The sequence below is a fragment of the Fukomys damarensis genome, unplaced genomic scaffold (assembly GCF_012274545.1).
Source record: "Fukomys damarensis isolate Sample0158 unplaced genomic scaffold, DMR_v1.0_HiC HiC_scaffold_39, whole genome shotgun sequence".
Classification (NCBI taxonomy): domain Eukaryota; kingdom Metazoa; phylum Chordata; class Mammalia; order Rodentia; family Bathyergidae; genus Fukomys; species Fukomys damarensis.
Window position 1 is genome coordinate 95888876 of NW_022900951.1, and position 10609 is coordinate 95899484.

Sequence of the window (10609 nt, forward strand, 5' to 3'; positions counted from 1 at the left end):
TGTCACTGCTTCCTATCACACGATCCTTGGCTAAAATAGATGCCCCCCACCCCCACCCCTCCGCACAGTGCCGCTGCCAGCCAACAGCCCACGCCTGCCTCCATTCCCTTAACCCCTCCACCAGCCCAGCGACTGGACCAAGCAAGTGCTGGGGCTTCCTCCAGAAACATGGGCTGCTTTTGAAGGAAGCATGCCTCTGTTCAGCTTTCCGCAGCCGCCTGAAGAAGGCTGGGTGGGCTTTGCAGACTCAAGGACAAAGTGGGCAGTCCCACACCTCTGGCTGGTCGATTGCACCCGAGTTCTTTAGAGACCTGGTTTACTCCCAGATCCCCCACACACCGGGACCTAAGAAGTGGCCGCCTAACTGCCGGCCAGTATCGCCCAGCTCAGGCAGCTTGCCAGCAGCTCTGCCGGGCCAGCTCGGAGTCTGGTGAAGCATGCCTGGGAGGAGGGTTAGGCAGGGTTGGGAAGACTGGGCTCTGGGTTCTGAGGATGACTGGTGGAGAGGTGGGCTGAAGTCTCCACCTGTTGAATAACCACTCGAACTTGCAACAGGTAATGGGAGTAAGGAGAGGAACAGGGCTCACTGGGCGAGACAGCCGACTATAGGATCCCGCTGTCTGTGCTCAGGCAAGGAAGGCTGTGAGCTGCCACTGGGTGGGTTTGTGCTGAAGAAGAATAAGGGCTTAAAAGTCTGTAAACACTTTGCTAATGTCTTAAGAGCAAGCGGTTGAGCTCCCAAGTAAGCCCTGAGCCTACTTCTAGGAAAAACCCCATCAAAGCCTGTTGTCAGCAGTAGATGAGCCCAGAGCTGGGAGAAGAACAGAGCATTATGAATGTAACGGGTAGAGGCCACTAGAGTACAGATCTCCAAGGGAAGGTCCATTACTTTCAACCATCGCCCAGAGTCAGCCATATGCACCCCCCCACACAACTTCCAATACCTTTGTTATCCGTCTCTCCCAGCAGTCAGGGCAAAACTGTTAAGACCAGCTTCTCTGTTCTGAGAGAAAAAGGGGCCTCCCCAAGAGAGCATCTTTGTTCTGGAAAATGGCCAGTGTCTCATTTTTTTAAATACTATACTCAACTTCAGAAAAAGGACCCCCCCAAGTTTTAAAGGTGAAAAGTCTGACCAGTTAGCAGTGACTCTGACTAGCTACTGTGTGATCTTGAGCAGTTCTTGCCCCCTCTATGGCCTTTATTTTCCCCATCTGAAGAATAGGTTTACTGAGCCAGATGATCTCTAGTGGCCTATCCATCCCAGAGTTTTGGTGAGAATCAAGTTCATTTTATTCCCAGAAGCCTTGTCCAGGTTCCTTCACATTTAGCCACCTGTCATGGGAGCACAGGACCTTGTAAGTGCATTTCCATATCCTTCAGGGAAGATTCACACGTTCTGGGGTTGCTAATGTCACCAGTCATCTCACCCACAAGAGTAACATTGTCTTGACTTGCTGGGGCTCAGGCTAGGGGTCACATCTGGCTACCTGCCTCTGTTCCCTAACTGGCTTATTCTCTTGGTGATATGTCCCTCAGAAGCCAGGCTGCCAGACACCAACTGTGTGTAGCCAAGAAGCAGGGTGCTAGAGCTTCCTTTAAGCCAAAGTTCCTGATGCACCGCAGACACCACAACGCCTCTGAAGAACAGCTTGAAAGGAGGAAGGGGGATTTACTTCTTTGCAGTTGGGGAATCTGACCTGAAATGGCTGACAGTGTGGAAGGCAGGACTGTATTAGAACAGGACATAGAGTCTAAACCTTTGGATACTCCATAGAAAAAAATGCTAGATAACTTGTCATTTGCTCAGAATCCATCCTTGTACAGGACTGAGCCATATGCTTGTGCTAGGGACCATTAATGACAGCTCTTTTATTTCTCATTTCCACAGCCCCAAATGACCACTTGCTTTATAGCAACAGGTCTCAAATTTATTTTACCCTGGAATCTCATGAGGATGCACTGCATGATGCAGAAATAGCATGTAAACTCCGCCCAATGGGTTTTAAGGTGAGTATGGAACAGGGGGCATGGGGAGGAGTTGTATTGTACATAGGAGGTAGCAGGAAAGGCCACTTCCATGGCGTGTACAGACACTAGAATTTAAGTAGAGAAAAGACTTTTCAAAAGGGCCAGGGTGTGGGGCATCCCTTGGCAAAGGGTGAGTCAAATTTGCAAGGGAATAGATTGTTCCCTAATTTTATCTTCAAGGGGTGATCTGCGCAACCCCCTGCACTTTGTGACTCTTCAGAATATGGAATTGGGAGCCAGACTGCTTGAGTTGATGTCTCACTTCTGCTACTTTTTCGAGCTGTGTAGCTTTGGGAAAATCACTTAACCTTTCTGTGGTTCATCTCATCTATAAATGTGAATATTCAAAGCACCTACTGTTGTGATGAGGATGGTTTGAGCTCATTTGGGGAAGACACTTAGAACAGTACCTGACACATGGCATTATATAAGTGTTTCCTATCACCATCATTTTTCAAGAACAGCAGAAAGAGAATGAGAGAAGGATGCCTAGACTGGCCCTTCTGAATTAGTAGCATCTATCTTAGGAGCTTTGCCAGCTTTCTTTGGAGAAATCCCCATTCTCACACAATGAGTGTGCCATTCTGAGTCCTTACTATAATCAAGTCGATATGCTGGTGTCCTTAGACATCTAAGTCACATGGGAAGAAAGACAGGCTTGACATGTCTCAGGATGCCGGGGTACAAAGGTCGATTTCAACATCTGTGCCTGGCCTCAGGATACATGTCAATATTTTGTTTTACCTTAATTTGAGACTGGGCTGTACTACTTGAAGCCAAAGTGACCATGGGGGAAGTGTCTTTACTCTCTGAAACTCAGTTGTCGTTAGTTGTAAAACAGAGCTACTGCTGTCTACCCTGATTGCCTCATACGGATGTGTCAGGATCAGAGGTGAGTGTGGGCAGAGAACATTCTGCAAGCTACAAAGCTTGCTGGGTTTTATGCAGTGCTTTCTCTACACAACCCCAGGACTGGAAAACCACTTTATCCAAGTCCTGGGCCTTGATGCATTATCTTGATACATTGTCTGAATCTCATGGAACCAGATGTATTCAGAATCCACAGTGTTTCTGCTTATGGGAAGACCATATATATATGGTAATACCCTCAATGAGCTCTAGACAGTGTCCCAGTCACACTAATTAAGCACACTATCTCTGCAGCAAATTATGTAAAAATTCACACTAAGTAGGACAAATACTTTAAAATACTTTTGTTTAGGTCAGGTTTTGTCACCTAATGAATTTTGAGGTCAAGCTTTGAAAATATTGGATTATCGGAATTTTGGGGGGAGCTGGGAACTTCAGATAAAATATTGTGGACCAGTATATTCTGCCAGTAATGTCAGGGTGAATCTCATGTGTTCATTCATGAGAGTTATCACAAATAATGATGGATCAATAATATTCTCTTTCTGAAGGAGCACATTTACAGTTTAATACAAGTCACCAGTGTCTTCACTGAAAGGAGCTTGGTGGTGGTGATGGTGGGGTTGAGTCCTTCCAGTCCTGTAACTCTGGGAACTTCCTAGGGATAAGAGTAACTTTTTCATCTCTCATCTAAGCCTAAGGTCAAGGACCTTGGTATCATGGTGGGAAGCAGGACTGAGGAGCAGAGTTTGGATTAAACAGGAAGAGTGACTTCCTTGATGAAGGAACAGTTGGTGCCAGAATTAGGCAGCAGTTTCCTTTTCCCATAGTTGTGGGGTAAGAGGGTGGGCAGCGATGAGGGTATTGTGTTAGCCTGGGGATTTAAGTAACTGACATGTAAGTCAAAAGCATTTCACATCCCAATTTGCATGTATCCTACCATTTGGATGTGAAATGCCCCAGGGGAGAGGTTCACCTGCCAGCCCCACTCCAGCCATCCAACCAGGGCCCAGAGTATCCAACACACCTTGCAGGTAGTACAGATCTCAGTGGGTTGCGGCGGCTGCTCTGCACAGGTGGAGTATATGAGTTGCCACTTGGTTGATTAGTGGGATCTCCGAAGCCTTTTGGGTCCTGCAACACTTATGCCTTTCACCCTGCAGTGTCACAGAAGCCTTTCTGCAGAAGTCCCTTGTAAGCAATACTGGGAGGAGCAACAAGAGAGGACATCAGCATCCACTTGTCAGCCAGGATTAGGCTCCAGAAGGTGGAACCCTAGGGATAGGTCCCCCAAGAGGCTTTAGCACAGGCCGCTGCTCAAGAAGGCAGTTCCCAGCCCTCCCCAGCACTGTCCCAAGGCACAAAGACAAGATAGCTCTCTCCCCTAAAGTTTCTGCATCCTCCCTCTTCCCTAGAATGTGGCTCTGCTCTCTCTAGCCTCTTCCAGGGCACTTGGACTTGAACCCTGAAGAGCCCCCAAACTGCTGTATGTTTTTACAAGATGTAGCGAGGCAACAGAAGTGAGCAAAAAGCATTCACTCAGCCAGTGAGTAGCCCTTTGAGGGGCACTCTACTTTGTGGGGAAGAGGACTGTGGGAGTCCTGAGACCACAGTTCTAGTTCCAGCGTTGCCACTAGCAACCTCTGAGGTCTTGGAGAGGTCATGCTCATTTTTTGCTTCTCCTCTGAGAAATGATCAAGCAAGCCGCTGTGTTGACTAGGCCTCTGCTTGACAGACTAGTTCAGAGGAAGGCAATATATCCAGATGGGCCTTGGCATGTTGGTTAATAATATGGGCTTTGGTATAGTAAGTTCCAGGTTCAAACTCTGATACCACAATTTACAAGCTGTGTTTTCTCGGGCCAAGGTATACTTGTGGGTCTCAGTTTTGTCTTCTTTAAATTGAGACTCAGAATAGTTGCCTACATCAGAGGGCTGTAGATGAAAGAGTGCTTTTAAAACATTTCGCATTATAGTGATTGCTCAGACAGTACTCAGCAGTAATCATAAATAGTAGCGGCATTAATAATGTGAATAAGATGGGACTGAAGGCTAGTGTTTTCTTCCAGGCACACTTCAGAAAAGCGCAAGCCTTAGCCACCCTAGGCAAAGTGGAGGAAGCCCTGAGAGAGTTTCTCTACTGTGTATCCCTTGATGTAAAGAACAAGAGAGCAAGATCTGAAGCCCAGAGGGTGAGTAGGAATTGCATCAGGTCCAGCTGCCTAGTGGATCCCCACCTCTGTGTCTTCTCTAGGGAGGGGAATGAGGGTGCTACCCTCTCTGGTATGTGGGGTTCTCAGGAGATAAGGGACAGAAGGGAGACAGGAGTACCTATTAATTGCCTAGAAACACTATCCTCCTGGTGTGTACGATCAGATTGGGCAATCTCTGTATTTTGGTAGGAGCCTGGAAGAAATGTTTCTTCAACTCCTAGTCTAGATTGTCAAAAGCTCATAAAACCAAACTAAACCAAGTAAATTAATCTGAGGAATGAGATTTGCTGAGCAGATTCTGGCTATTGATGAGAGATCTAGGGTTTGGGACTGCCTGCATTTGTATAACTTTTCTTTGGCTGAATGACAGTTTTACCAGCCACACAGGGTGGCCAGCTCCTAGAAAGGGACATGGATTTCCGCTACTTCCCTTCCTGTACACAGAACTCTAAACTTAAGCTCCTTTGCTAGAAATTAAATACGCTGTTTCACAAGTGCAAGCCAGAGACCTTTAATATAATCCAAATAGTCATTCCAACTCTTGGGTCCCAGAAAAGTGTGGTTGTCATGAAAAAATTGCCTGCATTACTGAGAGCTTGACTGAAGGGTTAAGCATCCTCAATTCATGGAGTTTGCTGTTTATCATTTTGCAATGTACTCTTCTGGTGTCTTGCTAATTGGCCTGGAAGTTGAATGCTGACAGTCAGTGATTGTCTCTGCTCTCCAGTGTCCAGCCATCTCTCCACCAAGTCACAACCACTTGCATCCCTGGATGGATTGGTAGGGCAGTGTGTGAAGAAAGTGAGCAAGAGATGGGGCTAGTTTCTGAAGGATCTGTGAAGGAGTCTTCTGCAAACTTGATAAACTTGGTGAAAGCTGGGCTTTGGGTTTTTCTGACTCTAGTGCAGAATTTTATCTCTGGGAAGTTGCTCTGACCTAGTTTGGGTATGTGTGCAGGGTTTTCTTCCTTTTTTTTTTTTTCCGGGTACCACGGATCGAACTCAGGACCTTACACTTGCTAAGCAGGTGTGGTGCCATTGAGCTACATCCCCAGCCCCAGGCAGGGTTTTCTTGAGAGGAGAATGGGTCATGGAGAATTGCTCCATGCTGTGGACTGGTCACAAATGTTAAGTGTTGTCTATGGTGTGAGTAATAACATTCCACGAGTATTTTCTAAGCTCCAGGCACTGTGCTAGGTGCTTTAGGTGGAAGATATAATGTAATCCCTACAACTTCCCCGTGAGGGTAGGTATTGTTTTTATTATTTATCCCCATGTTCAGGATGAGATGGACGAGGAAGCTGAGACGTGGTGACTTTCCTAAGGTCATGCAGTTAGTAATTGTTCAGAAAACATTAAAACTCTAATTGGTCTACTGACAAAGCCTATCCTCTTAGCTACTCCAACATCCTGCTGTCCTGGGAGGATATGTCTGGAGTCTGGACACTGACTGATGAGGCTGGGTCAGAGTAGCAATGGAACTATCCAGTTCTGGGATGGACAAAGGCAATTAGCACAGCCTTTTCTTTGGGGACAGAGTATGCAAAGGCTCAAAGAGGCAGGTCTTGGCTCAAGAGGAATAGTTTCTTTTTTTCTGTTCACACCCCAGTTGGCCTGAGGGGTTTTGGTATCATCAGTTGGACTGACCACCCCCTATTTCTCGAGTTTGCTTTTATAGATTGGCTATTGTTGTTTCCACATCTGCCCAATGGGGTGAGAGGCAGGATGTGGGACACTCTGGAGACCCAATGAGGCATAAGCCACAGCTCTGGTCCTCAAGGAACTTATGATGTTGTGTTTGTTAATATGAACGTCAGACAATTCTAGTGAGCATATGCCTGTGATGGGTGTTATAGCGCTCTGAAGCTAGCAGAGAACTGAGAGGCAATTTTCCAGGGAGTGATAAGTCTGTAGCAGCCATTTAAGAACACTGCGGGCCCTCACTGTGCTTGTTTCCTGGATTGTTCCAGTTTCAGGGCTACACATTTGATGAAAATGGTCCAAATTCACTTGGCATTGGAAAGCTGGCATAGAACTCACATCCCTGTATTTCTTTGGGGGATTTGTTTTTTTTGTTTTTTTTTTTACCTTTAGTTTTTTTTTTTCTTTTCTTCTCAACTCAACTGGGCCTTTTTTAAAGCTAAAACTGAAGTGAAATTGACTTTCATTCATGTGGAATGATTCCTCTCCCTGAGAGTTGACCCTGACTTTTGTTTTCCAAAGCCATAGAGAAAGCCTAGAGAAATCTTAGTACTTCTAAAAAGGAAACTGTTGCCTGTTGTTTCTCTTGTTTCCTTTCATCACTTCCCTGGACTTCCTTTTTCCTCCCACCTCCCTCTGCCCTTTCATCCTTGCACTTTGGGAGGCTGTGTGGCTGCCACTGAAGAATGTCAGGCTCTGTGGGTAACAATTCTAAGGAGACTTCCTGAGAAGTGCTACTCATTTACAGCTGCTGAGGGCCAACTTGGCTCCTTTGGAGGAGGGGCTTCTGAAAGGTATCATCTATGGCTCTGGCCACTAAGAGTAACTCCTAGCTCACTTGTTTGCCAACTGATATCTGAGGAATCGGTTCTCTAGAGCAGGAGGGAAACATAGGGACCAATCTGTGGGCTTTGAGCCTGAATGCTAGGCTTCTCCTTAGGCTCTGAGGTGGATAAGTGTCTTAATTCAGTTCCATCCAGTGTGATGAATATTGAGCATTTGTCCTGTCCAGAAGCTCATCATCTGTCTGGCGAGAAAGACATATTTGTGATACAATGCCAAGATGGCAAAAGAAGGTGTAATCGAAACTGCTTTTAAATGGTGCAGTAGAGAACATGACATGACAGGAGAGATTAGAGAGATGAGAATAGTAAGGGGAGGCAGCACTTGAGGTGAGCTTTGAAGGCTCAACAGGGTTTGAGTTCATGTTAAGTTCAGGCATCTGAAGAAACATTGTGAAGAAACTGCTCTTGGCCAGGAAGAGAATTAATCAAACTGGAGTTTGGGGTTCTAACAAGTTCTCTCGATCACGACTCCATAGCCTAAACAAGGTCATGGGTTCCAAATTCTGCAGAGCCTGCTAGGTGGTAATCAGTTGAGTAAGTTTCAGAGGTCCAATGTCCTGGTCTGTTTGTGTTATGAGATAGACAGACTGACAGATAAAATCCCTGCTGGTACCGGGAAGAATTGAAGCAAGAATGTGATAGCTAAAGGTACTGCCTGTACTCCAAAGCATATCTTTGCCTCCTGGTCTCTTCTGTTTCTTCCCACTCTACCCTCCCAGTGTTTCTGATTACAAGGAAAACCAGAAATAGACTGGCATCTGCCTCCCCTGGGTACTTGAATTTAACCTGAGATTTTTCTGGAAAGTGAGTGCCAGAACTGGGGAGTGGCTAGAAAAAGAGGGAGGAAGTTTGAGTTCTCCTTTCCTAATACTTCACTGCTCAGGTCCTCAGCTCCAAAGGGATGAAAGATCCAGGGGTAAGCCATATTTGGTAGTACATACCTGTAATCCCAGCAGTCTGGGAGGCTGAGGCAGGAGGATCCCAAGTTTGAGCCCAGCCAGGGTAACTTAGTGATTTACAGAGACCCTAGCTCAAAAATAAAAGGTAAAGGGAGGCTGAGGGTGTAGCTCAGTGTGAAGGCCATGGGTTAAATCTTCAGTACCACTAAAAAATTCAGGGGTGATAGTCAGGTTGGTGGAGACAAAAGAAAAATAGAGTAAAAGAGCTGTGAGGAACCTAGGAAATGTGTAGACTTCTACCTACCGGGGCATTATTGATGTGACTCCAAGTTTTCCACCTGAGGTTTATCTCCTGGTTTATCTGTCTCTTTCCTTCCAGATGGGTTTTAAGATCCTACTGGAAATATTATTGTGAAATGATAGCACCAAGGGGTGGCTCTGAACTTTAGATAGGTAACAGAGGCATCTGTAGCACCTTCTCAAACTCCAGATTCCTGGATCATGCTTCAGACCTGGGGGTGACAGAAGTGGGGACTAGAAATTTGGTTCTTTCCTTAGCTCCTCAGATGACTCTGATATGTATTGAAGTGTCCAGAGACCTGGTGAGCCCAGGTCTTCCTCCCTGCAGTTTTGCCCTGCAAACTGTGCCCCTGTCCCCTAACCCTAACCCCTTCACCTGAGTATCTGTAGAAACTTAAGTAGTGAAGTCTTCTGTTTTATGTCACAGCTTCTCCTTAGTTTCTTTTCACCATCAGTCCCGGGGGATTCTCAGGAACATTCTCCCGATATCCTGAAGCTGTTGGCACCTCACCCTAGATTAAAGGAACACGTAGAGTCAATGTCTACTGAAGGCACCAGCCATAATCTACTAAAGTTGTCACAGGTAAAATTCAACTCACCCAGCTCTTTGTGACGCTTCGTTTGGCTGTTTTGTGGGCAAAAATGGGGAGTGAGCCCTACCTCTCCTACTTTGTTTCCCGAAAAAAGAAGAAATGGAGTCCATAGTGGCTATGTTCTTTGCTAAGAAGGTTACTTCTTAAAGATAACCATTCTGAATTTCAGGGATGGCCCCAACATTTTTTTCTTTCTTTATTTTTTATTTCTTGGTCAGGTCCAATCAAGAGAGAAATTTGACACAACTATAAAAGGATTGGCCCACTTCCCCTGGAGCCATAAAATTGGAATGGGATGGGCTTACTGGCCACAGTTTTGGAGCAGAGCCTGGAAGGAGGGCCTAACTGCTCCTTCTTTCATGCTTTTTGTCTGTTCAAGCTACTGGCCTTTGAGTTCTAGCTAAGAAACCTGTGCAAGGACAGCTCCATTTGATTCGCCAAATGGAGGTAATTTCATAGTCCTGCACTGTACCTTGTATATAAGTAGGTTTCCAGTGCATATTTTTAGCAGATAAGAGGAAAGAGATTTGGGAAGATTTTGGAGTTGAAGTTCTTAAAAGGAAGACAGTATTTGTGCCTTTCTTTGAACGTAAGAGAACAGAACACAAAAGGATGGACTCCAGATGTTGGCTTTCCTATCAGAGTTTAAGTGGACAGAATCTGGGATTCAGAAGTCCAAACGCTAAGGCAGAATTTAAGATTTTTTTGGGGGGTACTGGGAATCAAACTCAGGGCCACATGCTTGCCAGGCAGACTCTGCGCTGAGCTACCTCCCCAGGCCATCTAAGGCAGAATTTAGCACTGAATACCCCAAGTGCCTTTTGGGGGTACTTCTTTTCTTTGTTCCCAGAATCCTTAACTTATGTATAAACCTACTAGGTAAGCCCTGGGCACTCAAATGTCACTTTTCTGTCCCTGCTATAGAGAAGGAGTAAAATGCAAACATGCCTAACTTTTTTTAAAGGCAGATCTGGAAGTATCCCCTGAAATCTTAGAGTCCCCAGTGGACAATTTTATTTTATTTCATTTATTTTTTAATTTTTTGGTACTGGGGATCGAACTTGGGTCCTTAAACTTGCAAGGTAGGTGACGGAACCACTGAACTAAATCTCCAGCCCAATTTTTTTTGGTCTTATTATTATTATTACTATTATTATTATTA

The 10609-nt window shown here is 45.6% G+C and overlaps 2 protein-coding genes across 4 annotated transcripts in view; both read left to right on the forward strand.

Annotated features, from left to right (window-relative positions):
• The window catches only part of LOC104861282 (LON peptidase N-terminal domain and RING finger protein 3-like), a 2967-nt gene extending 2533 nt beyond the window's left edge, over window positions 1-434 (forward strand). The window contains exon 6 of the mRNA XM_010622654.3: window positions 69-434. Coding sequence (XP_010620956.1) covers window positions 69-434 — 366 coding nt within the window. The remainder of the gene's footprint in view (window positions 1-68) is intronic.
• The window catches only part of Lonrf3 (LON peptidase N-terminal domain and ring finger 3), a 36583-nt gene that overhangs the window by 901 nt on the left and 25073 nt on the right, over window positions 1-10609 (forward strand). Inside the window, exons 2-4 of one of the 3 annotated variants that reach the window (XM_010622637.3) lie at window positions 1889-2007; window positions 4967-5089; window positions 9282-9437. In XM_010622637.3, the coding sequence (XP_010620939.1) occupies window positions 1996-2007; window positions 4967-5089; window positions 9282-9437 (291 nt within the window). In that variant the 5' untranslated portion in view covers window positions 1889-1995. The remainder of the gene's footprint in view (window positions 1-1888; window positions 2008-4966; window positions 5090-9281; window positions 9438-10609) is intronic. The other 2 variants (XM_033760268.1, XM_033760269.1) reach the window with 2 other exon arrangements.